Raw genomic sequence first — 19,250 nt, 5'->3', positions numbered from 1 at the left:
GCCAGGCAGGAGCTTCCCAGCTGTACCCAGTCCCTGGGTGATGGGCACTGCTGTCACTGCTGGAGCCATGCTGCCTCTGGAGCAGGTGGGGACAGGGCTGCAGTGAGCCTGATGCTGCTCTGGAAGCCCTGTGGTAGCAAGGCCCATCCAGGACCCAACAACACACTGCTTTTCTCTAAACATTTATTCCAGGGAAACAAAGTGCCTGCACAGCCATGCCAGCTCTCAGGCCAGGCAGCTGCCCAGCGGAGAACTGAGCCAGCCTGCCCCAGGCCAGGTCCTGGCTGCCCAAGTCACCCATCACAGCAGCATTGAGCTCCCCTGTGCACCCAGTGATGCTCTTTGTAGGCCAGTCTCCAGGCTTAAGCCTTTCACTGAATGGTGAGACCAGTCACAAAGAATTGTTTTGCCACAGCCATGTCAAAAAATGATTAAAATTGAGAGTGATCACAGTCTGATGCTGGTGTGAGCCTCGTGGCTGGCAGCAAAGACTGGCAACACCCTCTGGTCCGGTGGGTTCAGCCCCATCTCCACAGGGATGCATGGAGCACCCTGGGACTGAGACAGAAAGAGCAGGAGCTGCTGCAGGCCAGGGACAGGCTGAGGGGGATGCAGCTTCGTGGGCCTTCTCCTCCCTTCCCAGGTGGGTTTCCTGCAGAGAAACCTCATGGCAGAGCTGGCCCCTGACTTTGACAGGGAGACATGCAAGCCCTAAGCAAAAACCCATTGTAAGCCCTGTTGCATTGGAGCAGGAAGAAGCCTCCCAGTGCTCCAGCTGTAACCCTGGCCATGCTGCTGCCCCAGGGTGCTGGCACGGCATGACCAGCAGCTTGCTGCTGTCGGGGCCCCGCTGGCAGTGCCCAGCTCTGCTCACCCGGGTACTAAACGTTGAGCTGCAGCATGCGGAGGTCGTCAGCAATTCTGCCCTCAGCTGTGCTCTCATCCTCGTAGGGGTATCCTGTGTAGCCGCCCTCTTCCTTGCAGTATCTGAGGAACCTGCAAGTGCAGAGGCAGGGGAGCGTGGGCACGAGGGGGCACCGGCCTCACTGCTCCATGGCAGCGGGCATGGCCAGGCAGCAGGAAAGGGCACATCCTGGTGAGCACTGTGTGGCAGGGGCCAGAGCAGCTCACCTGTGCCAGTGGAGGTCCTTGCTGAGCACAGCCGGATTACCCACCACGATCAACAGAGCCTTGGCCCTGGTGATGGCCACGTTCAGCCTCTGAAGAGGACAAGCAAGAGGGCTTCACCTGGCTGCAGCACCTCTCATCCTCTCCCAGCTCCACTTGGGTGCAGGCAGCTCTGGTGTGGCACTGAGCACCCAGAGCAGCTCTACCTGCCTGTGAGAACCAGAGGGAAGAAGGGGATGCCCAGGAAGACGGGTCTGCTTGGGGCAATGTGGTACCTTAGGGTTCTTGAGGAAGCCCAGCCTGAAGGTGTGGTCGAACTGGAGGTATGTGCTGCAGCTGCGCACAGTGGAGATGAGGATCACATGCCGCTCCTGGCCCTGGAACTCCTCCACAGAGCCCACCTGGGGCAGGGACAGCAGATGAGGGGCCAGAAGCAACCCTGGGCTGGGGCTGGCAGGGCTCCCTCCTCCTGTGGCAGGGTGTGCTCCTCTCCCCTCCATGCTCAGGACCTACCTTCAACTGGCTGATGTCCGGCAGCTTCTGCAGATCTGGATCCAGGGAGGTGATGGCTTTCCGGATCTTCTCTACCTAAGCGGAGGCATGTGGCAAAATCCAGCCACCATAGGGCCATCCTTGTGCCAGCCCTGGGGCTGCCCATCCGTCCCAGTGTTCCCTGTCCCTTGGGGAGGTCTCTGCCTATGCCCTGCCTGCAGAGCTGTGTCCCTCACCTGCTTCCTGTAGGGAGAAATGATGCCGATCTCCTTGGGGGACACAGTGGGGCAGCTTCCCTTGCCCTGGCTCTGCAGCAGCTTCTTGAGGTAGTGGACCAGGACCTCAATTTCGGCTGTGTTGAAGAATGAGGGGCTCTTGGCCTCTCTCTGGTCTTCCCCACAAACCCCATGGAAGATGATGGGGAAGCCCTGGGGATGGAGAACATTTGGCTCTGCTCTGCTTTGCTTAGGGATCCCCCCTGGGCCAGTCCCTGCTGCGCCCCTCACTTTTTTGGGAAGCTCCTCCCAGGTACAATACAGATTCTGGATGTCAAGCCCGTTGCTCTTGCACACCTTCAGCTCGTTGTCGTAGAAGAGTTCGTTGGGGATCCTGAGAATGGCCTCGTGGGACCTGGCAGAGGCAGGACAGTGCCTGAGGTGGGTGCTGTGTGGGTCCAGAACCCTCTCAGGCACCGTGCAACCAGGACAGCAGGTGCACTCCCATCTCCCACACCAGCTGGGCCACTATGAGGCTCTGGGGGACAAATCCTGGAGAGCCATGCTCACCAATCTTGACTGGCTCAATCCCTTCCTGCACCATCCCTGTCCCTACCTGTAGTTCCAGAGCAGTTTGGTGATGAACTGTGGGTCGTATCCTCCACTCGACTTCTTGTACAGGGGGTTGTGCAGCATCAGCCTCTCCAGCAATGAGGTGCCTGTGCCCAGTGACAGCCTGTGGCTCCCTGCAAGGCCACTCAGCCCCTGTGGGGTGCCTGCAGCACTCCCACCCCTCTCCCTACTCACCCAAACCATGCTGGATGGCCAGTGGTGAGGTCAGGACAGGGCCCAGCTGCTTGGGGTCTCCTGCCAGCACCAGCTGCCCCCCATTGGGGTTGGTCTCCTGGTCCATGGGAGCCAGGAGCCCTGGGAACAGGAAGATCTCAGTGGAGAATGGGAGGGACCCCAGGCCATGCAGAGATGCTGGTCCTTGAGACAGCAGCCGGGCACCACTCACCTGCGATGGCAACCACGCTCTCCGGCTCTACCGCATGGCCGCACTCATCAATGAAGACGTGGGAGAAAAACCCAGGGGGGAAGTTGGCTGACACCAGCCTGGAGGAGAGGTGGAATGAGGCTGTCTCAGCATCCTGCCCCACCTGGCCATCCTTCCTCTCCTACCCTTCATCCTCATCCTTCCACAGAGGAGGGATTCCCCTCCTGCTGCCTGCCCTCCTCCAACCCCTCCCCACTGAATCCCAGAGGGACTGCCTTCACAGCCTGGCTGCAAGGCAGCCCTGGGTTCACCTGCCACAGGTGCTGGGGACAATCCCAGCTCCTCTGACCTTCCTGCTGTCACCAGTGTGGTGATGATGATCCGATAGTGCCTCAGGTGCTCCTTGCTTGGGTACACGTAGCTGCTCTGCTCATCATCCCAGTTGCAGCAGTTCTGGAGCGTGGGCATTGGGTGAGGTCCCACTATCCCAGGGGACGCCAGCCCAGGTGTGCTGTCAGGATTTCAGGTTGGAGGAGCAAGGACTTACCATGACATCAGCGGGCACTTCCCTGTAGCTCCTGGAGCTGGCAATGAGCCTGTAGATGTTCTGAGGGGCAATGTCCTTCATGAGGCACTGGCACAGCAGGTCTGTGGCACTGTTGGAGGGGGCACAGGCCAAGATACGGGCATCCTTGAAGCATGTCCACACCTGGGAAGGAGGAGGAGGTGACAGCACTGAGCCCCATGGGTGAAAGTGGGCAGCAATGCTCAGGGCTGGATTTGGGCACCAGCCACTCACCTGCTTGATGGCCTCCACCATAGTGACCGTTTTGCCAGTGCCAGGGGGGCCAAAGATGAGGTATGGGGCTGGCCGGGACATCCCCGTCACGATGTGGGTCACAGCTCTGCACTGCTCCTCGTTGGTCTCCAGCTTGCGGTTAAACCACCTGTGGGAGCAGAGGCTGCGCTGCCGGAGCCCCATTGCCTCCATCCCCTCCATCCCTCGGACCCTCCTACCCTGCAGAACTGGGGACTCACCGGGGCTGGAAGGGGCCTGGGAAGAGGGACTTGTGGCAGGAGGCAGAGGGGAACAGGAGGCTGGACAAACCACGGCGCATGGCCAGGACTGCAGCCCGATGCTGGACCTGCAGTGGCAGCCGGCTGAAGGTGAAGGTCACATCAAACTTCAAGTTGTTCACAAACATCTTCTGCAGCCTGGGAAGGAGTGGTATGAGCAGGGCACGGAGCACTCTCCCATGCCCTCCTGTCCCTTTCCAACCTGCTCCCGGCCTTTGATATCTCTGAGAAAGGCTGCTGGGAGCAGACATCACTCACTTGGAGGAGAAGCCCAGCCTGACCTTCTCCAGTTCCACGCTGTGCACATAGCCCTTGTACCGGACGAGCGGAGAGTGGTCTCGCTCACTGCTCAGGTGGGCAAAGAGGTGGTCCCCTCTCAGCAGGGATGGGCGGTTCTCGGCCACGCCAGGCACCTGTGCCAGAGGGTCAGTGTGCTGCCAGGCACTCTGGGAGTGCCAGTGTTATGCCAGCACCCCTCAGCCCCCTACGCACATCGAGAACCAGCAGCGCCCTATCCTGCACCATGGTCACATCCTGCATGTCGTAGCGCCGGATGTCCACCTCCATCTGGATCTCTTCCAGGTGCAGCAGCAGCTGGAATTTCTGGTGGTAGTTCTCAGCCTGCAGAGGTGCTTCCAGCAGCGAGCTGAGGGCAGCAGCAATGTCATTGTGTCCCAGGGACAGCTTGGCCCTCAGGGAACACCTCAGCATTGCCCTTGGCACTCACCACATGGCAGCCCAGCTGGAGCTGGCACTAGTGTTGGGTCCGAGCAGGATTGTATCCTTGAGGCTCTTTGGGTACTGGTAGGTGCCCAGAGGGACTTCCCTCTCCAGTTCATTTTTCAGGGAGCTGGGTGGAGGGCACAGCAGTGCTGCAGGGACTGCGTTATGTCCCCAACCCCACTGTCACCAGCCATTGCACAGGGTTGAAGCACTGTCCTGTGGTGTCAGACAGCCAAGGAGCTGAACCTTGTCCTGGCCGGAGAACAGGCTGGGCCCTTCTGCTCAGGATGGCAGCAGGTGACTTCAGCACATACCTGGCAGGGGGGATGCCATCCTCGGTGATGACTGTGACAAGGCGCTGGAGGCTGGCCTCGTAAGGCTGGAAAGGTGCCGAGGGCCCCAGGTCCTTGGCCAGCTGGCTCTCGGCAATGGCAGCAACATAGCGTGAGATGCTGAAGGGGTCATGTGGCTCCTTGGTGAACTCAAAGAACAACACAGCACTGAAGTGCCCATTGCAGGTGGTGAGGCACCGCACCTGGATGGGGTACATACCACCTGCGGGGTGAAGAGGTGAGATCGAGTCCTGCGTCCTCTCTGCAGGGCAGGGCACAGGGCAGGGATGGGATGGGACAACGGGACCCTACCTGGGTGTAACAGCAGGGACTGGCCCTGCATTGCCCCTTGCTCATCAGTGAAAGAGAGCTCCTGTGACTGCTGGCGTGGCTGGAACCGCTGCAGTGTCACCACCTCCGCCCCACAGTTCTGCACCAGGACAGTGACTGTCTGGGGCTCACCTGGCACCACTGGGAAGCGGATGTTCCCATTGCCCTGGTCATAGTCTGAGATGATCTCTATCCCATGCTTCCCACGAATGAGCTCAGCCCTGTGGGGAGGGAGGGTCAGGCTTTCCCTGCTGGGGTGGGGGATCCAGGGGCCATGCCAAGGCAGGGTGCTGCCAGTCATACCACTGCTTGGCATAGATCTGGGGCATTTGTGGAGTGAAGCTGAGCTGCTGTCCTGAGGCAGATGTGGACATGGACGTCTGTGCATTCGTTCTGGGTCTCCGGTACTGGTCTGCCACCACCACACGCCTCTTCACCTGCAAGGAGCAGCCAGAATTAGCGTGGCCCTGGGATCCTGCCGGGGGATCCTGAGGAGCCAGTACTGGTGGGCACTGCCACTGCATGAACTCACCTTGAATTTCACCACCTCTCCACGCACCTGCACCTGCTGGGTTGTCTTTAGCGCATACAAGATGCAGGAAAACTTGGGTGTCTTTGTGTCAGTCCTGAGGAGACAAGGGAGAGGGTTTGTATGGGACAGAGTGTGGCTCGGCTGCCATGGGCACAGGCAGCGGAGGTGAGGCAAGTGGGAAGATGAAGCAGGACACTGAGGCTGGGGTGAGGGAGTTCTCAGTGGGTCCCCTCTGCTCCAGGAGAGGAAGAAGGACTTTGCCTTCCCATTGGCCTGTGCAAATCTTACATCCCTGCTGGCTGCTTCAGCAATTCCGTGCTGTGCCATTGTTGTTCCAGCTATGCCACAGCCATTCCAGCTGTCTCACTGCATCATTGCCTGTCCCTGACAGCCATGCAGACCCTGTCCATGCTAGTGCTCAGGAGCTGAGCTGGCAGAGATAATGGCCCCAGCAGTGATGACGCCCCAGGTACGTCCTCCCAGTCCCACCAGTGCACTGAGTCCTGGCTTTGCCAATGATTAACAGTGGTAATATTGCACAAGGGCCAGTGTGATTGGTGTCAGCAGGGTGAGGTGGGGGAGTGTGGAGGGCAGTGGGTGTCCAAGGCCATCCCCAGGCAGCTGATGGGGGCCCATGGAGCTGGGGATCATCCCAGCAGGGCTTTGGTTAGACAGAGGAGCTTGGAGACCCCAGTGATGCTGGCCAGGCACTGGGGACGCTGGCCCGGGGATTGGGAGATGCTGGTCCGGGAGAATGGGCGATGCTGGCCAGGAGTCCGTCCCGGCTGATGCTGCCCGGGTCTGCCCGAGGGCTCTCACCTGCGCCGGAACTCCTGGTTGTAGATGGTCCGCAGCGTTTCCCGCAGGCTCGTCTGCTCCCGGCCCGTGTCCCGCAGGAACTGCACGAATTGATCCCCCCACAGACTGGCCTCCGCCACGCTGAACCGCGACATGGTTGAGCCGAGCCGAGCCGAGCCGAGCCGAGCCGAGCCGAGATGTGCCGCGTCGAGATGTGCGAGGTTAAGCCGGGCTGGGCTGGACTGGGCTGAGCCGGACCTGGGCGCGCAGGAAGAAACGAAAGCGAAAGGGGCCGAGCGGCCGCGGGCCCGCCCGCCTGGCACGGGGGGATGGAGGGGCTGGGACAGGGACAGCGGAGCCTGCTGTAGAGAAGGCTGGGTGGGAGAAGGGCCAGGAGGCATGCAGGGAACGAGTCAGTCTAAAGGATGATTAGCTAAAGATTTGGAGAAGGACAAAGAGATAGAAACGCTCTTAAGGCTGGAACACTGGCGGGGAGCTACTTTCAGTGTAACCAAGGAGCAGGAGAAGACTAGCCTTGAGGGAGATAAAAGCTGTGCTGGGTGCAGAGCCTTATCTTGGGCCCTGCTTCAGTTTCACATTCTTGGAATTGCTGCAGCGATTTCCTGGATGGGTCCAGGGCCGCAGCCCACAGCACCTGAGGCCCACACAACTTTTCATCTCCCCTGGGTGCTGCCGCAGGGAGGGGACCCTCTTAACAAACTGTCCTTGAGTCACAGCTCTGTGCAAACCCTCCAAAAAAAGCCCTGCTTTGTCCCGTGTAGGATACGACCAGGAATGTCTGACGTAGGTGTTACAGTAGGACACAGAGGATGAGTGGAATTAACTCCTTGCTGAGTTTTTCCCAGGGAGGAGCTGCATTAAAGCTCTGCGACTGTTTTTATTTTAATGTGGATGCTCAGCTGTCCAGTTCCCATGTCTGTATACCAGGGCGGGAGCATCACCCATGGGTTTGGAGTGATATCATCCATGCTTTAATTGTGGAATTAAGGTTGGAAAAGATCTTTGAGATCATCAAAGCCCAACCATGAACCCAGCACTGTCATCGTGTTCACCACTAAACCATGTCCGCAAGTGCCACATTCACATTTTTGAACACCTTCAGGGTTGGTGACTCCGCCACTTCCTACCCTTTAGGAATTAACAGGAGTGAGACCATGAAAGAACACACACAAATGGCTTTAACCAAAGACTGGTGTATTTGCACTAGACTAGTTGATACAGAGGATGCCTGAGGGATGAATGGTCAGTCTCAGCAGCAAATACAAATATATTTTATTTAGATAAAACTCACAAAGGATAAACACTTGTTTTGTGGTATTACTGTGCAAAACCTTAAGTGTAATGCACAGGCAACCCCATCCCTCTCTTCCCAACCCTTTTTCCTTTGTGTATTTAAAAACAGGAAGACATGAGCCAGTTTAAAAACCAGAACCTGCAAGGCGCCCAGTGATAGCCAAGTGCAAACAAAGCAAAGGGAGTTCACCAGAGGAAGTTCACTTTGTAGTGAATCCATGTTCCAAGATCTAAGAAAGGCATATGTGTCTCTTCATCCTCTCCTTCACAGAAACTGTTAGGACTGCTAGTTTTGATGTTAGAGGGGGGGAAAAAAGTAACACAGAGCATGCACATAGAAGAGATTCACTCCAAAATCCCCTCTAAACATGACAAGAAACTGTCCAAAACTGAGACAAATGGAAAGGATTTTTTCTCTCACTTTGGTGCAAGTTTATTTATTTTGTACACTATCCATCCATACACCTGTGATACAAATCTATGAACCTGCCACAAAGCATTAAAGCACAACATACCTATTATTCTGTAGACATCTGCATTTTTAATCACCATCCAGCCCTTGTGGATCAGCAGTGATGCATCTTGTAAAAATGCAGATGTCTGGTAACCGTACGTACACAAGGGAGAGAGAACAAAGATGTTCACTTTTAGGGAACATGGCTCAAATCTTCAGATTAAAAAAAAGTTACGTCCCTGGAAGAGCTGGGTGAGTAGGGAATTCTGTAAAGGATCCTGTAAACTCATTTTCTACAGTAAAATCTAAGCCTGCAGTCATCTGCTTTGTGGAGGCTGGGAATGAGGGTACACGAGGACTCACTGTCTTGCACTGTGTTTTGCAGCGCCACGAGCTCTTGGCAGGTTTGACAAACTTACTGGATACCTGGAGTGCTGGATACAGGTGAAGGGAACGCTCTGCACCCTCTGCTGGGGTAATAATAGGGCTTTTCCAGCTAGGAAGTTTTCCAGCCAGTGACTGAAAACAGCTACACTTCTGAGCCATGAATGGCTGAATTTAAATGACCTATTAAATGCAGCTACAACAGGAAGTTTATGTGGCAGGAAACACAAAACACAAAGACAACTATTTGTTCCACAGTTCCCTCTCAGGCTAGAAAACCTGTTAACTTTGAAAGCCCTAAAAAATGCTGCTCTGGTTTAGAAACCATCTACTTGGCATAGGACCACATTTGTTTTTTTGCACACAAACGTTTCACACGCCTCCTTGTTTCTGCATTAAGCATTCTGCATTTCTTTGCCAATCTTGTAGCTGAGGATTTTGTTCCAGTCAATCTTGGTGCGGGTGACGGGCAGCTGCCGGCGTAAGGCTTTGAAAGTGGTGTCTGACATGGTCTGGTAGTTTTCACTAATTGCTGTCTGCAAGGGCAAGTAGATTTGGTTAGGGCACTCATAAAACACTACGAGAAAGCTCAACTCAGTGTTAAAGCCACAAACTCCTTTCTATAAGGTGTAAGGCACACTATTAACTAAATTAATAATGTAATCACCAGTGTGTGTGCAAGTCAAAGGGTTTCTATTCACATCCTCTGTAATGCAGCAGCATCTCTTTAGGTCTTTCACTGCCTTATCTCTTTTGAGTCTCCTTACACACAGGCTGGGACAATGTAAAAGCTGTTGCACAAATTTCCTCCTCAGTATTTTTAACTGTCACAGAGGAAAATACATTGACTCACCCACTCCCCTCCCATGCTTGTTCCAGGTATCATTTGTAACCCTTTAAAAAAACCATACAGCAAACTTGATAGTTAATTATAACACAGCTTTATAACTATATTGTTTAAACAAATACTGCTGCCCTCTTCTAAGTAATTCTTACAGTGAATACCAGATTCAGCCAGAAACAGAACCAGAGGTCAGTTTTCCATGTTTTCATTAACTGCAAATGGAGACCGATATCATTCTATGGTTTATTTAACTACCATTTGATCTTACCTGGTACTCGTTTTCTGCATTTTCTATGATCTTAATAAACTCCTTAGCAGTTTGGACATCACTCTGCAAAGGAGGAAAAAAAAAAATAGTTTATATGTTTAAGCACAACTTAGATAAGCTACACAATAGATTTCTTCTCAAATGATAGGCTGAGTACAGATAAAGTGGGTAACATCATCAGCTTGTGCCTCATGGTTGCAGCTGGGCTCCTTTCACTTACTACGTACTGGGTAGAGTTGTGCTCCAAACTGGAACAGGGCTGCACCCTAGTGAGCAAAAGGGACGTGGACCTTCATGGAAAATGAGTCATTTTGCAGCTGTTGCTCCCTCTACCATACTAGAGGATTTCTTATTTTCCCCTTAGTGTATGTCTCTTACTGTTCCTTTCCCATGCACAGAGATAGAGAAGCATATTCTGTCCTCTTTAACCCAAACTTCCAAGAGAAGCTTTCCAACAGAGACTTTCTAATAAGATTGAATTTTAAGCAATTGGGAATCTGGGAGTTCTATGTGACTCTAAATACTACATTGAATGTTCACCCTAAAATTACTTTAAAGTCAAGAGACTGCAGTCATGGCAATGCATACTTTGTGAGCTGTTTAAGGAATAAAACAGTTGCTTATTATAAGGATCTTTTAGCATACTTACTGACACCTGTACAGAGTCCTGAATGTCTTTGTGACTAACCAGCTGGACGTTGCCATCTTCATAGTAATGGACCTGGACAAAGAGATAGAATGCACGTTTTATCACAGAATTCCTGAGCCCCCAAATGCTACTAAAATGGCACAACAGAGCATTGTGCCAGTCTTCTCTGCTTACGTGGAGACTAAAAGCAGGATGGATTTTTTAAAAGGTTTCATTCTTTGTCAAGACTATTCAAGATTATGTTAATGCAGTAAACACCTAGAGCTGAGATAAGAGCAAATATAAAAGATTCAAGGTAGATATTTTAGCCCTATGAAGTGAAGCAAAGCGGAGGCCTATATGGTAATGCTACATAATAAACCACAGGCCATATCTGAGACTATTCCTGAAATACTAGATTTAAGAATTAATTTCTTGAATTGCTTAGTTTAATAGCATACTGACTTGAGAAGGACATCTCTGCTGCATTTCAGCATCTCATTCTGAGCCAAAGCATTTGTGTAAGAGAAGCACAGTGCAGCTTCTTCTGTTACTGCCAGGAGAAATAACTCACCTGGATTTTGAGCACAGCAGCCACTTGAGCTGTTGGTGGTGTGATGGTAAACTTCCATTCTGATCTCCAACGCCCATTCCTAAAAGCAATCAAAGCATGAAAAACTATTTCCAAGAAGCTCTAACAGCAAAAAGAACCAAACTGACAAGAGTAAGTTGTTTCTGATGTTGTCTTATCACCACTACTACTACTATGCAAGGATTTAGTGCTTCAGATGACAGAGTCAAATTTCAGCAGCCCAGCTGAATATGATGCAGCTTCAGTACAAAGAAGCTCCAGTGCACTTGTGCTCCAGAGATGTAAAGGATTATCTATCCAGCTCTGCTAATGCCTTTACTCTGGATAGGTCACAGGAAGGGTTTTGATAAGTGGCAAGGGGGCTGCAAGGAAAACACTACAGAAGGAAAAGAACTTCTTGGGAAGCCCAAAACTCCCTGTCCTTCAGACCATGTCAGAGCTATAGTAGGATGGGCTGGTGTGAGGAACCAGGCAAAGGAAGAAAACACACTATGTTGAAATAGTCTTACCAGAAGTTCTTGGGCTGAAACTGGTGGCTCTCAATACAGGCAATAATTGTCTGCTGTCCATCTATAGATTTACCATAAACCTGTATTTAGAAAAAGAGTTAAAAAGGCCCAAGAGCTAAGGAAAGCCATTCTTAATCTCTGTCCTTGGCAGCAGGGTGGAGGCTGCTGTGGTGGTACCTCACTGGGAACATGCACCACGAGTTACACTGTCCAACACCTCCCCTGGCACGCACTTTATCACCTGCAGGTGTGAAGGTGCTTGGCAGTCATGACTATGAAAAATGTCTAATCTATCTTTACCACTGTGTGCATACCAAGATAGTTGCACCCTCTTCGGAACCTGTCATTCCGAAGTTAGCCAAAACACTAGTGAGGATGGAGAATCCCAACAGCTCTGCCCAGCACAGTCTGCTCTAGGACTGACTGACTCAGAGCAATGCACTTTCGGGGAAACAAGATGGATACTCAACAGTGCAGAAGCCATTGGGGTAATGATCTTTGACGTAGGCTCTCAGTGCACTGTCACAGGCATCTCTCCATTGTTTTAAAGTCAATTCTGTGTCCTCGGGCTGGGGATCACTTGCTTCTTTCCTTAAGTGATCAAACTTAAAAGAAAGTTTGTTTCTTGGGTCTAAAAATCTGCCATTGCCCAGATCACCATGTTCTGTGATTAAGACCTGTAAAAGAAATTGAAATGATGATACATTTAGGCTGCTATAGATGTGTTATTTCTCATTTTTCCCTACTTGCATATCAGTGTTATAATAGGTTCTTTCATTCAGCTACAAGATCACATAAAGAAAACCAAGTCTCTTCAGTAATAATTTAAATTAATAGTAGTAGTTGTGAGGCTGAAGGTAACTTGCTGCTCTCCACAGTAATTCTGCACTTAGACTTCTGTTCCAGAAAAGACTGAACTATAATAATGTACATATTTAGCTTAATATTGGGTATCCTTACAATATAAGCAGGTTGCTTTGCTTTTGAAGTTATTTTAGCTGTTTTCCTTCTCTGTTTCTAAAGCAAACAGAATTTTACTCTGGAATCTACCATTTATTGCCATGTTCCATGTTGCAATAGCTCTACTTCTGGGCAAGAAGGGTATATAGATGTGACTACTTCTAAAATACACCAACGAAAGCAGACAGCAAAGCAGCATTGCACATTCCCTCCCTTTTTCTTTTTCACCATAATTCTCTGGCTTCATAAATATTGGCTTTTCTGGGGTGGGGTTTTTCTTTTGCAGGTTGTACTGTAACTTTCTCATCAAAGCTATTTCTATGAGCAGCCCTCTTAATATCTGCCTCCCATAAACATATCTGGAACACCACAAAAGCTGGGTCAGAGCTTGGCTCAGAGAACAGAGCAGATGGTCAGGCAGTTTTCTGGCTTCCCTACGACTTTCTGTTTGTTCTAAAGAAAAAAGTTAAAAAAAACCCCTCAACAACTTGTTTTGCTGGCATAGACTGGATAGTATTAGGTATAATCATTACACCATATCAATGATTTGGTATAAACAAAGATACCGTTTGTTTTTTAGGGTAGCTGGGAACGGACTAAAATTGCAGAAAATAAACAAACTATTAAGAATCTACTATCAATTGTCAATAGGAACTGTAAGCAAGTAGCAACATAAGGACTTGCGAGTGAGCTTTAAATAGACAGTAATCTTTAATCATTCACACTCTTAAGTAAAATTCCAGTGACTTCAGCATGAAGCTTTAAAGAACAACGAATTGGACTTACTAAGTAGTACAAGACAGGACTTAAAGAGAATATTTTGCTTATGCTTTGTTCTTACAGAAGAAAGTTTGGCATTATAATGATATGTGGGGGAAGGAGGAGAGGCGGTACCTTGTGAGCAGAATGAGTGAGTCAGCTGATGGTGATGTTGACTTATGAGTCAACATCTTGACGAAACAACATTTTTATTGCTTTTTCACAGTGCAGTAATACAAACCTCAAGTGTACAAAGTTTCCTCTTACCTGATCATCGTACCCTTCTATCTTCACTGGAGTGAACTGATCCATGTTGTACTGTGCAAACGCACTGTTGAGGATTAAAAGAACATGAACTTTAGCTGTACATGCACAATTATTTTGTCTCAAGAATAAGTACGCTGTGTGATTATATTACAGCAAACATCAACTTAAATTGGGCAAATAATACACACGAGCACTGTTAAAGGATTTTCCAATACCTTTCACTGTAGATAGCTATAAACATCAGGTCTAAAAGCAGGTTTATTTAGGGATGACCAGGAAAATACAGAGTTCAAAAGTAGAACAGCAGGTAGCCTGGGGGAATGCGAGCAAGCCAAGGCAAAACAGGATCACCCCAGCTACAATTTAGACAGCAGCAAGGTAAACAAATGAGTAGACAAATATTTACAACAATTTTCTTATATAAAGACTTGCTGACTGACACGTCACCTAGCTAGAAATAAAATCTTAGCATCAAAAAGCTTGTATGTGTAATCTTTAAGCACCTTCTGATGAAGCTGTGGAAGTAAACAACATATTTTGAAAATTTTTTATTGAGGGCAGTTCTTTTTCTAAACTTAGGCTATGAATTACTCACTATTTCAGGCTTCGCTTACTTTATAAATCAGATGATTCAACATGATCAGACATTTCTGCTGCTGCAGATTTAAACTCTTTGGCAGAGTGCCTTCCTGCCAGTTTTATACAGCACAGATTCCAAATTAGGGCTTTTAAAAAGAATCATCCACACCTTTCATTATATATTTTGTTAAGTGGGGTAAGGAAGTACAGAAGATTGCTCTGAATACAGCAAATAGTTTTCTTTGTCACAGAATGGTGGGTATAAAAAATCAGAAGTATCTCTGATGGTAATTTGACTTGTGTTTGAAATCTTAGTACTTACTGTGCTGCTCCTTCCCTGAGAAGATTGTCATTGTTAAGCAATAACCGGACATCTGGAGAAGAAAGGGTTCAGGTGGGTTACTGGATTTTTTGATAAAATTTTTCTCTTTATGCATTTTATTTTCAACTGTACAAATGCAAACATTAATATGATTAAATAATTTCATTAAGCAGAAGTAGTCCAGAAGTACTGCATGCTTTCCCTAGCTACTTAACCGTAAAAGCAGTATGGGGTGACACAGCCTCAGATTCTTATAATAGATAAAACATGAAGAAAACACCACAGATCACTTTTTCCTTAATTACTTACCATTGAATACTTCATTGAACTCTCCAGGGGGTGCATGAGTGATGAATTTTGCAGCTATACGCACCTACAATGAAGCAGAAAAGTAATTAAAGACAAAAGATAATTTACTGCATTCATACATATTGAAGCAATTTACCAACAAAACCAACTCTAAAGTGACAGAAAGTGGCAGATGTAGGGAGAAATCTAGACATGCATTGTCAAGATAGAAATAATTCCATAAGACTATTCAAAGCAAGGCTGGACAGGGCTTGGAACAACCTGGCCTAGTGGAAGGTGTCCCTGCCCATGGCAAAGGGTGGAACTGGATGATCTTCAAGGTCCCTTTCAACCCAAACCATTCTGGGATTCTATGAAGGCATGTGGAACTGTGAATGATACCATAAATAACTGAAAAGGCCAACTTTCAATGTCCAGAGGCTTTGAATCTGGAAAAGAAAGCCCCATCTCTTCTAAAGTGTAATAGCACTGAAATGTGTTCTGAAATCCAGTATAGATGTCTTGCACTGTTAGAATTTAGGTAGTCCAGGTATTGATTCTGTTGGAATTAGTAGGAGTTTATGGTTTTCATTATCAAATCTTTTATGGCTTTTACAGGACCAAAGGGCATAGAAAGATCTTGGAAGAAATAAAAGAGGAAGTGTCACAAAATTAAACCTCTCCCTTAGAATAATAAAAACATCACATTTCCTCTGATAAGCCCAGCTAACAAAGTTGACCAATGAGCCTCTCTAGACTAACAAGACATTTATTGAAAGTGACTGCAGAATTGCTCATTACCATTCTGATTACTTTCTACTTTTCATTTTGAGCAGCAAAACAAGAATTGTGTGTATATATCCAACTGCTTCACCTGAGTTATTGCCAGAGCTGGAAATAACCCGCTTCTCTCAACAGTCTTCCCTGTTTTAATCAGAAATTGTTTGTATTGTTTGTTGCATAATTATTTAAAGCAAGCCACGAAAAGAAATAAACACTTTTCCAAACAAAAGGTTTGTTAGCCTGTCTAAGAAATGAATCTCTTACCAAAAATATGCCCATAGAGAATAAAGGAGTGAAGCTTGAAGGATGGAACAAACTCATTTTGTTGCTCAACTGCTGGTTTTGGGTTTTTTGCTTTGCTTTAAAATTGTCTTATTCCAACAGGATCAAGTAACAACTCAGCCTTAACTGGATTGAGCTTCAGACAAAAATAGATCATCTTCCAAATTAGCAATAATTTCGAAAAACAGATATACATTCTTTGTGCCTGAAGCAATTAAGCAATACAAGGAAAACATTAAAAAGACTTGTGTATCTTGTGTAATTGATACAATGCAGAACATAAAACCATTTTCTCTTAATTTGCTGGTTGTAGGTTGGTAAGTATACAGCAATTCCAAAAATGGAGTCTTAAACTGTTTTAAAACTTTCACTATTTAAAGAGCTGTAATTAGGACAGATTGCTACCATAATATTGTCAAATTTCACTGTCAGAAATTTGGGCAACGATGAAGGGAGCCTGGCAGTAATTTAGGGAGACCCTGCTGCTCTATATCCTCTGTGGACTTTGCTCAGAGTCCGCCCCAAAAGGCTGAAAGATTTCTGAAATGACACCATGTGCTTTTCTGAGCAAGTACAATTGTAAGCACAGCATGGAATATCACTGTGCTAAAGCTCTCACACTACCACTAAATATCTACCACTAATGCCAGGATGCCTCTCAGTGGGAGGACAGCCCTGGAATACACCCTTCAAATTAACTCCCTGGGTGAACAGATTCTCTTTTATAAGGTGCTTCAACATACAGCAAAAAAAGGTCCCTAAAAACTTATAAAATTTAATATCTTATAAATTTATGCAATGATGTTGTGGCTGCAGAACATGAAACCTTTGCAAAGGGGTCACTGTTTTAGTGGGCTGAACTTTAGATCAATGGATTCTCATAACGAAATCCTTATGGGAAAAAGAAACAACAAACAAACACAAAAAACCCCCAAGTGTTATGTGAGAGATTTTTACAGTCTTCCACAAATTCTCTCACTTGGAAGGATGAACGAAATTAAATCAACACAGAAAGGCCTCTGCATTTCAATCAAATGTTATTACAAACCCAGTTCTGATCAAAGCAAAGGCTGCAAGTGGAAAGTGTTCACTTGGATAATTACCCCTTGCCCTGCCTCTCACGGAGCAATAAAATACAAAACATTTCAGTCAAACTATTGAAATCAGGAGTGCAGGAAACAGGCTGGGGAGTGATTAATTTGAAATGTCAAGCACTTGAACAGTTGTTGGTTTTCAGAGCTGGTTTCTTGCAGGGCGGTGTCAGGATGCTTCTCTGCAGAAACACCAAAATAGGACTTTCTGCAACCTGCCCCATTTCCTGGCCCCCGGCGCCATTTCAGGTGCCATTTCAGCTCTGCAACATCAACTTCCTGCTTCTAAAATGGGGAAAGTGTCTGAGGGGAAGGAAAGCTGCTCAGCCACTAGTTTAAACTGGCAAAATGGCAGCAGAATGAACTAAAGCAAAACAGGGGAGATTTCAGAGGAACTTAAAAGAAAATCACAGAATCACAGACTGGTTGGGTTGGAAGGGACCTTAAAGCTCATCCAGTCCCATCCCCCTGCCATGAGCAGGGACACCCTCCACTGTCCCAGGCTGCTCCAAGCCCTGTCCAGTCTGGCCTTGGGCACTGCCAGGGATGGGGCAGCCACAGCTGCTCTGGGCACCCTGTGCCAGGGCCTCCCCACCCTCACAAGGAAGAATTCCTTCCCAATATCCCATCTAACTCTGTCCTCTGGCAGTGTGAAGCCATTCCCCCTCGTCCTGTCACTCCAGGCCCTTGTCTCAAGTCCCTCTGCAGCTCTCTTGGAGCCCTTTTAGGCACTGGAAGGGGATCTAAGGTCTCCCTGGAGCCTACTCTTCTCCAAGCTGGACACCCCCAGCTCTCCCAGCCTATCTAAGAGATTAATCTCTTACCAAAAATATGCCCATAGAGAATAAAGGAGTGAAGCTTGAAGGACAGAATGAACTCATTTTGTTGCTAAATTGATGGTTTTGGGTTTTTTGCTTTGCTTTAAAGTACTGGTAAACTAAGACTTAAAAAAAATAATATTTATAAAGTTCAAGACTCATCTGAATAGTCACAAAATGGATACTACAGTAAATCTTTGCGGCATGTTTCTCTTTCAGATCCTCCCTTAAGGCTGTCCTTCTCTGCCTGTGTGAGGTGTGGAGGAAGTTGAAATTGAATCAAGCTATATTCTAAAAGCCATATCAATTCTGCTCTGGAATACTTATTTTAAACAACATCACCTAAAATAGTGACTAATTAATTAATTTCACCTTTAAAGCTCTGCTTGTTTCACAAATGATGTCACTGAAATGAAGCTGAAATTGCAGTTTAAGGGAAAAATGAAAGCATCCTCTGGACTTGTAGGACCCCTGAGGATCCATGAGCCTGAACAACTCATCCAGAATGTTAAAAAACAAAGCAAGCACTAAATTTAACACTTCTATGATGTAAGGAAGAGTAACAGTGTATTTTAAAACTACTGTTTGTAGACAACAGTGTTACCTGGCACAGAACTTGCAGTCTGTAACTTTCCCACATTCCTACACAAGAGGAACTACTCATTTCCCCCTTTCCTAAAATAATTATGGCTCTATTTGCTCCTACTTAGTCCTTTCCACCCAGCATAATTTGTAGGATCTACATCAAAGTTCCTGTCAGCAGCTGGGGCGAGCAAAAAACGCGCCGACACACTCGGAAGGTGTTTAGGAAGTGAAGAAGTTGCAAAGGACCTTATAGACACGCTGGTTACTTAGCTGATTTGGGAAAAGAAGCGCAGAAAATACATTTTCGCAGAATCATTTTGTTTGGGAAAGACCTCCAAGATCATCGAGTGATCAACCTGTGACTGATCCCCACCTTGTCAACAAGACCAGAGCACTGACTGCCATGTCCGGTCGTTCCTTGAACATCACCAGGGATGGGGACTCTACCACCTCCCTGGGCAGCCCCTGCCAATGTCTAATAGCCCTTTCTGTTAAGAAACTCCTCCTGATGTCCAACCTAAACCTCAGCTGCACCGAGGCAATGAAGAAATCGGAAGGCAAAGTGCTTCGGAGGTAAGGAACGGCCGTTCCTTCACCCGGGCGGCGGCGGCCCGGTGCTCTCGGAGACCCGCCCGCCCCGAGGCACCCGCAGGCCGGCACACAGGCACCAGACGAGCCTGCCCGCCACTCCCCACCCACTGCCTTCCCGGGGGCAGCGGCGCAGGCCCACAGCGGGGGAGCGGCCACCCCCTTTCCTTTACCTTCTCCTCATCCGACACCCGCTCCTCCAAGTCCGCCATCTTGGCAGCTGTGTGCCCGGCCCCGCGCAGCGCATGCCGGGAGAGCCAGGCGGCGGACCGAAAGCGCTGGTGGCGCCATCTTAGCTGCGGGCAGACGCC

General features: G+C 48.4%; 2 protein-coding genes across 3 annotated transcripts; both read right to left on the bottom strand.

The window, feature by feature from the left end:
* Positions 1-166: 166 nt before the first annotated feature.
* MOV10 (Mov10 RNA helicase) lies at positions 167-7,368 on the bottom strand. Of its 2 annotated transcripts, none has more exons than XM_068995991.1 (22): positions 6,646-7,368; positions 5,827-5,920; positions 5,598-5,731; positions 5,277-5,515; positions 4,947-5,187; positions 4,637-4,759; positions 4,402-4,555; positions 4,168-4,322; positions 3,871-4,047; positions 3,632-3,779; positions 3,380-3,541; positions 3,182-3,285; positions 2,854-2,951; positions 2,643-2,762; positions 2,452-2,554; positions 2,127-2,250; positions 1,857-2,048; positions 1,642-1,716; positions 1,404-1,529; positions 1,132-1,220; positions 875-996; positions 167-711 (listed from the first exon to the last, which is right to left on the bottom strand). In XM_068995991.1, the coding sequence occupies exons 1-21, from the start codon at positions 7,023-7,025 to the stop codon at positions 882-884; spliced, it is 3,153 nt and encodes a 1,050-aa protein (XP_068852092.1). In that variant the 5' UTR covers positions 7,026-7,368; the 3' UTR covers positions 167-711; positions 875-881. The 2 variants fall into 2 exon arrangements, with proteins under 2 accessions (XP_068852092.1, XP_068852091.1); XM_068995990.1 differs by having other exon boundaries at positions 167-652; positions 6,646-7,367.
* Positions 7,369-7,822: 454 nt separating this feature from the next.
* Positions 7,823-19,194, bottom strand: CAPZA1 (capping actin protein of muscle Z-line subunit alpha 1). Its single transcript, XM_068995996.1, has 10 exons — positions 19,113-19,194; positions 14,814-14,877; positions 14,505-14,556; positions 13,604-13,667; positions 12,088-12,294; positions 11,618-11,697; positions 11,091-11,169; positions 10,538-10,609; positions 9,889-9,951; positions 7,823-9,312 (listed from the first exon to the last, which is right to left on the bottom strand). The coding sequence occupies exons 1-10, from the start codon at positions 19,149-19,151 to the stop codon at positions 9,172-9,174; spliced, it is 861 nt and encodes a 286-aa protein (XP_068852097.1). The 5' UTR covers positions 19,152-19,194; the 3' UTR covers positions 7,823-9,171.
* Between the last annotated feature and the right edge of the window lie 56 nt (positions 19,195-19,250).

Source organism: Aphelocoma coerulescens, chromosome 26, assembly GCF_041296385.1.
Source record: "Aphelocoma coerulescens isolate FSJ_1873_10779 chromosome 26, UR_Acoe_1.0, whole genome shotgun sequence".
Lineage (NCBI taxonomy): Eukaryota > Metazoa > Chordata > Aves > Passeriformes > Corvidae > Aphelocoma > Aphelocoma coerulescens.
Note: the sequence above shows the minus strand (reverse complement) of the source record. Positions and strands in the feature narration are given on the sequence as shown.

Excerpts from the sequence above, each read along its gene's own strand:
- MOV10 (XM_068995991.1), bottom strand. The coding sequence starts at position 7,025 with ATGCCTCCTGGCCCTTCTCCCACCCAGCCTTCTCTACAGCAGGCTCCG. Across the intron at positions 3,780-3,870 it reads CCAGGCCCCTTCCAGCCCCG|GTGGTTTAACCGCAAGCTGG; the intron begins GTGAGTCCCCAG and ends CTGCTCCCACAG. Across the intron at positions 3,286-3,379 it reads AAGTGCCCGCTGATGTCATG|AACTGCTGCAACTGGGATGA; the intron begins GTAAGTCCTTGC and ends CCCACGCTCCAG.
- CAPZA1 (XM_068995996.1), bottom strand. The coding sequence starts at position 19,151 with ATGGCGGACTTGGAGGAGCGGGTGTCGGATGAGGAGAAG. Across the intron at positions 11,698-12,087 it reads ACCCCAATGGCTTCTGCACT|GTTTATGGTAAATCTATAGA; the intron begins GTTGAGTATCCA and ends TTCTAAATACAG. Across the intron at positions 9,952-10,537 it reads AGGACTCTGTACAGGTGTCA|AGTGATGTCCAAACTGCTAA; the intron begins GTAAGTATGCTA and ends CCTCCTTTGCAG.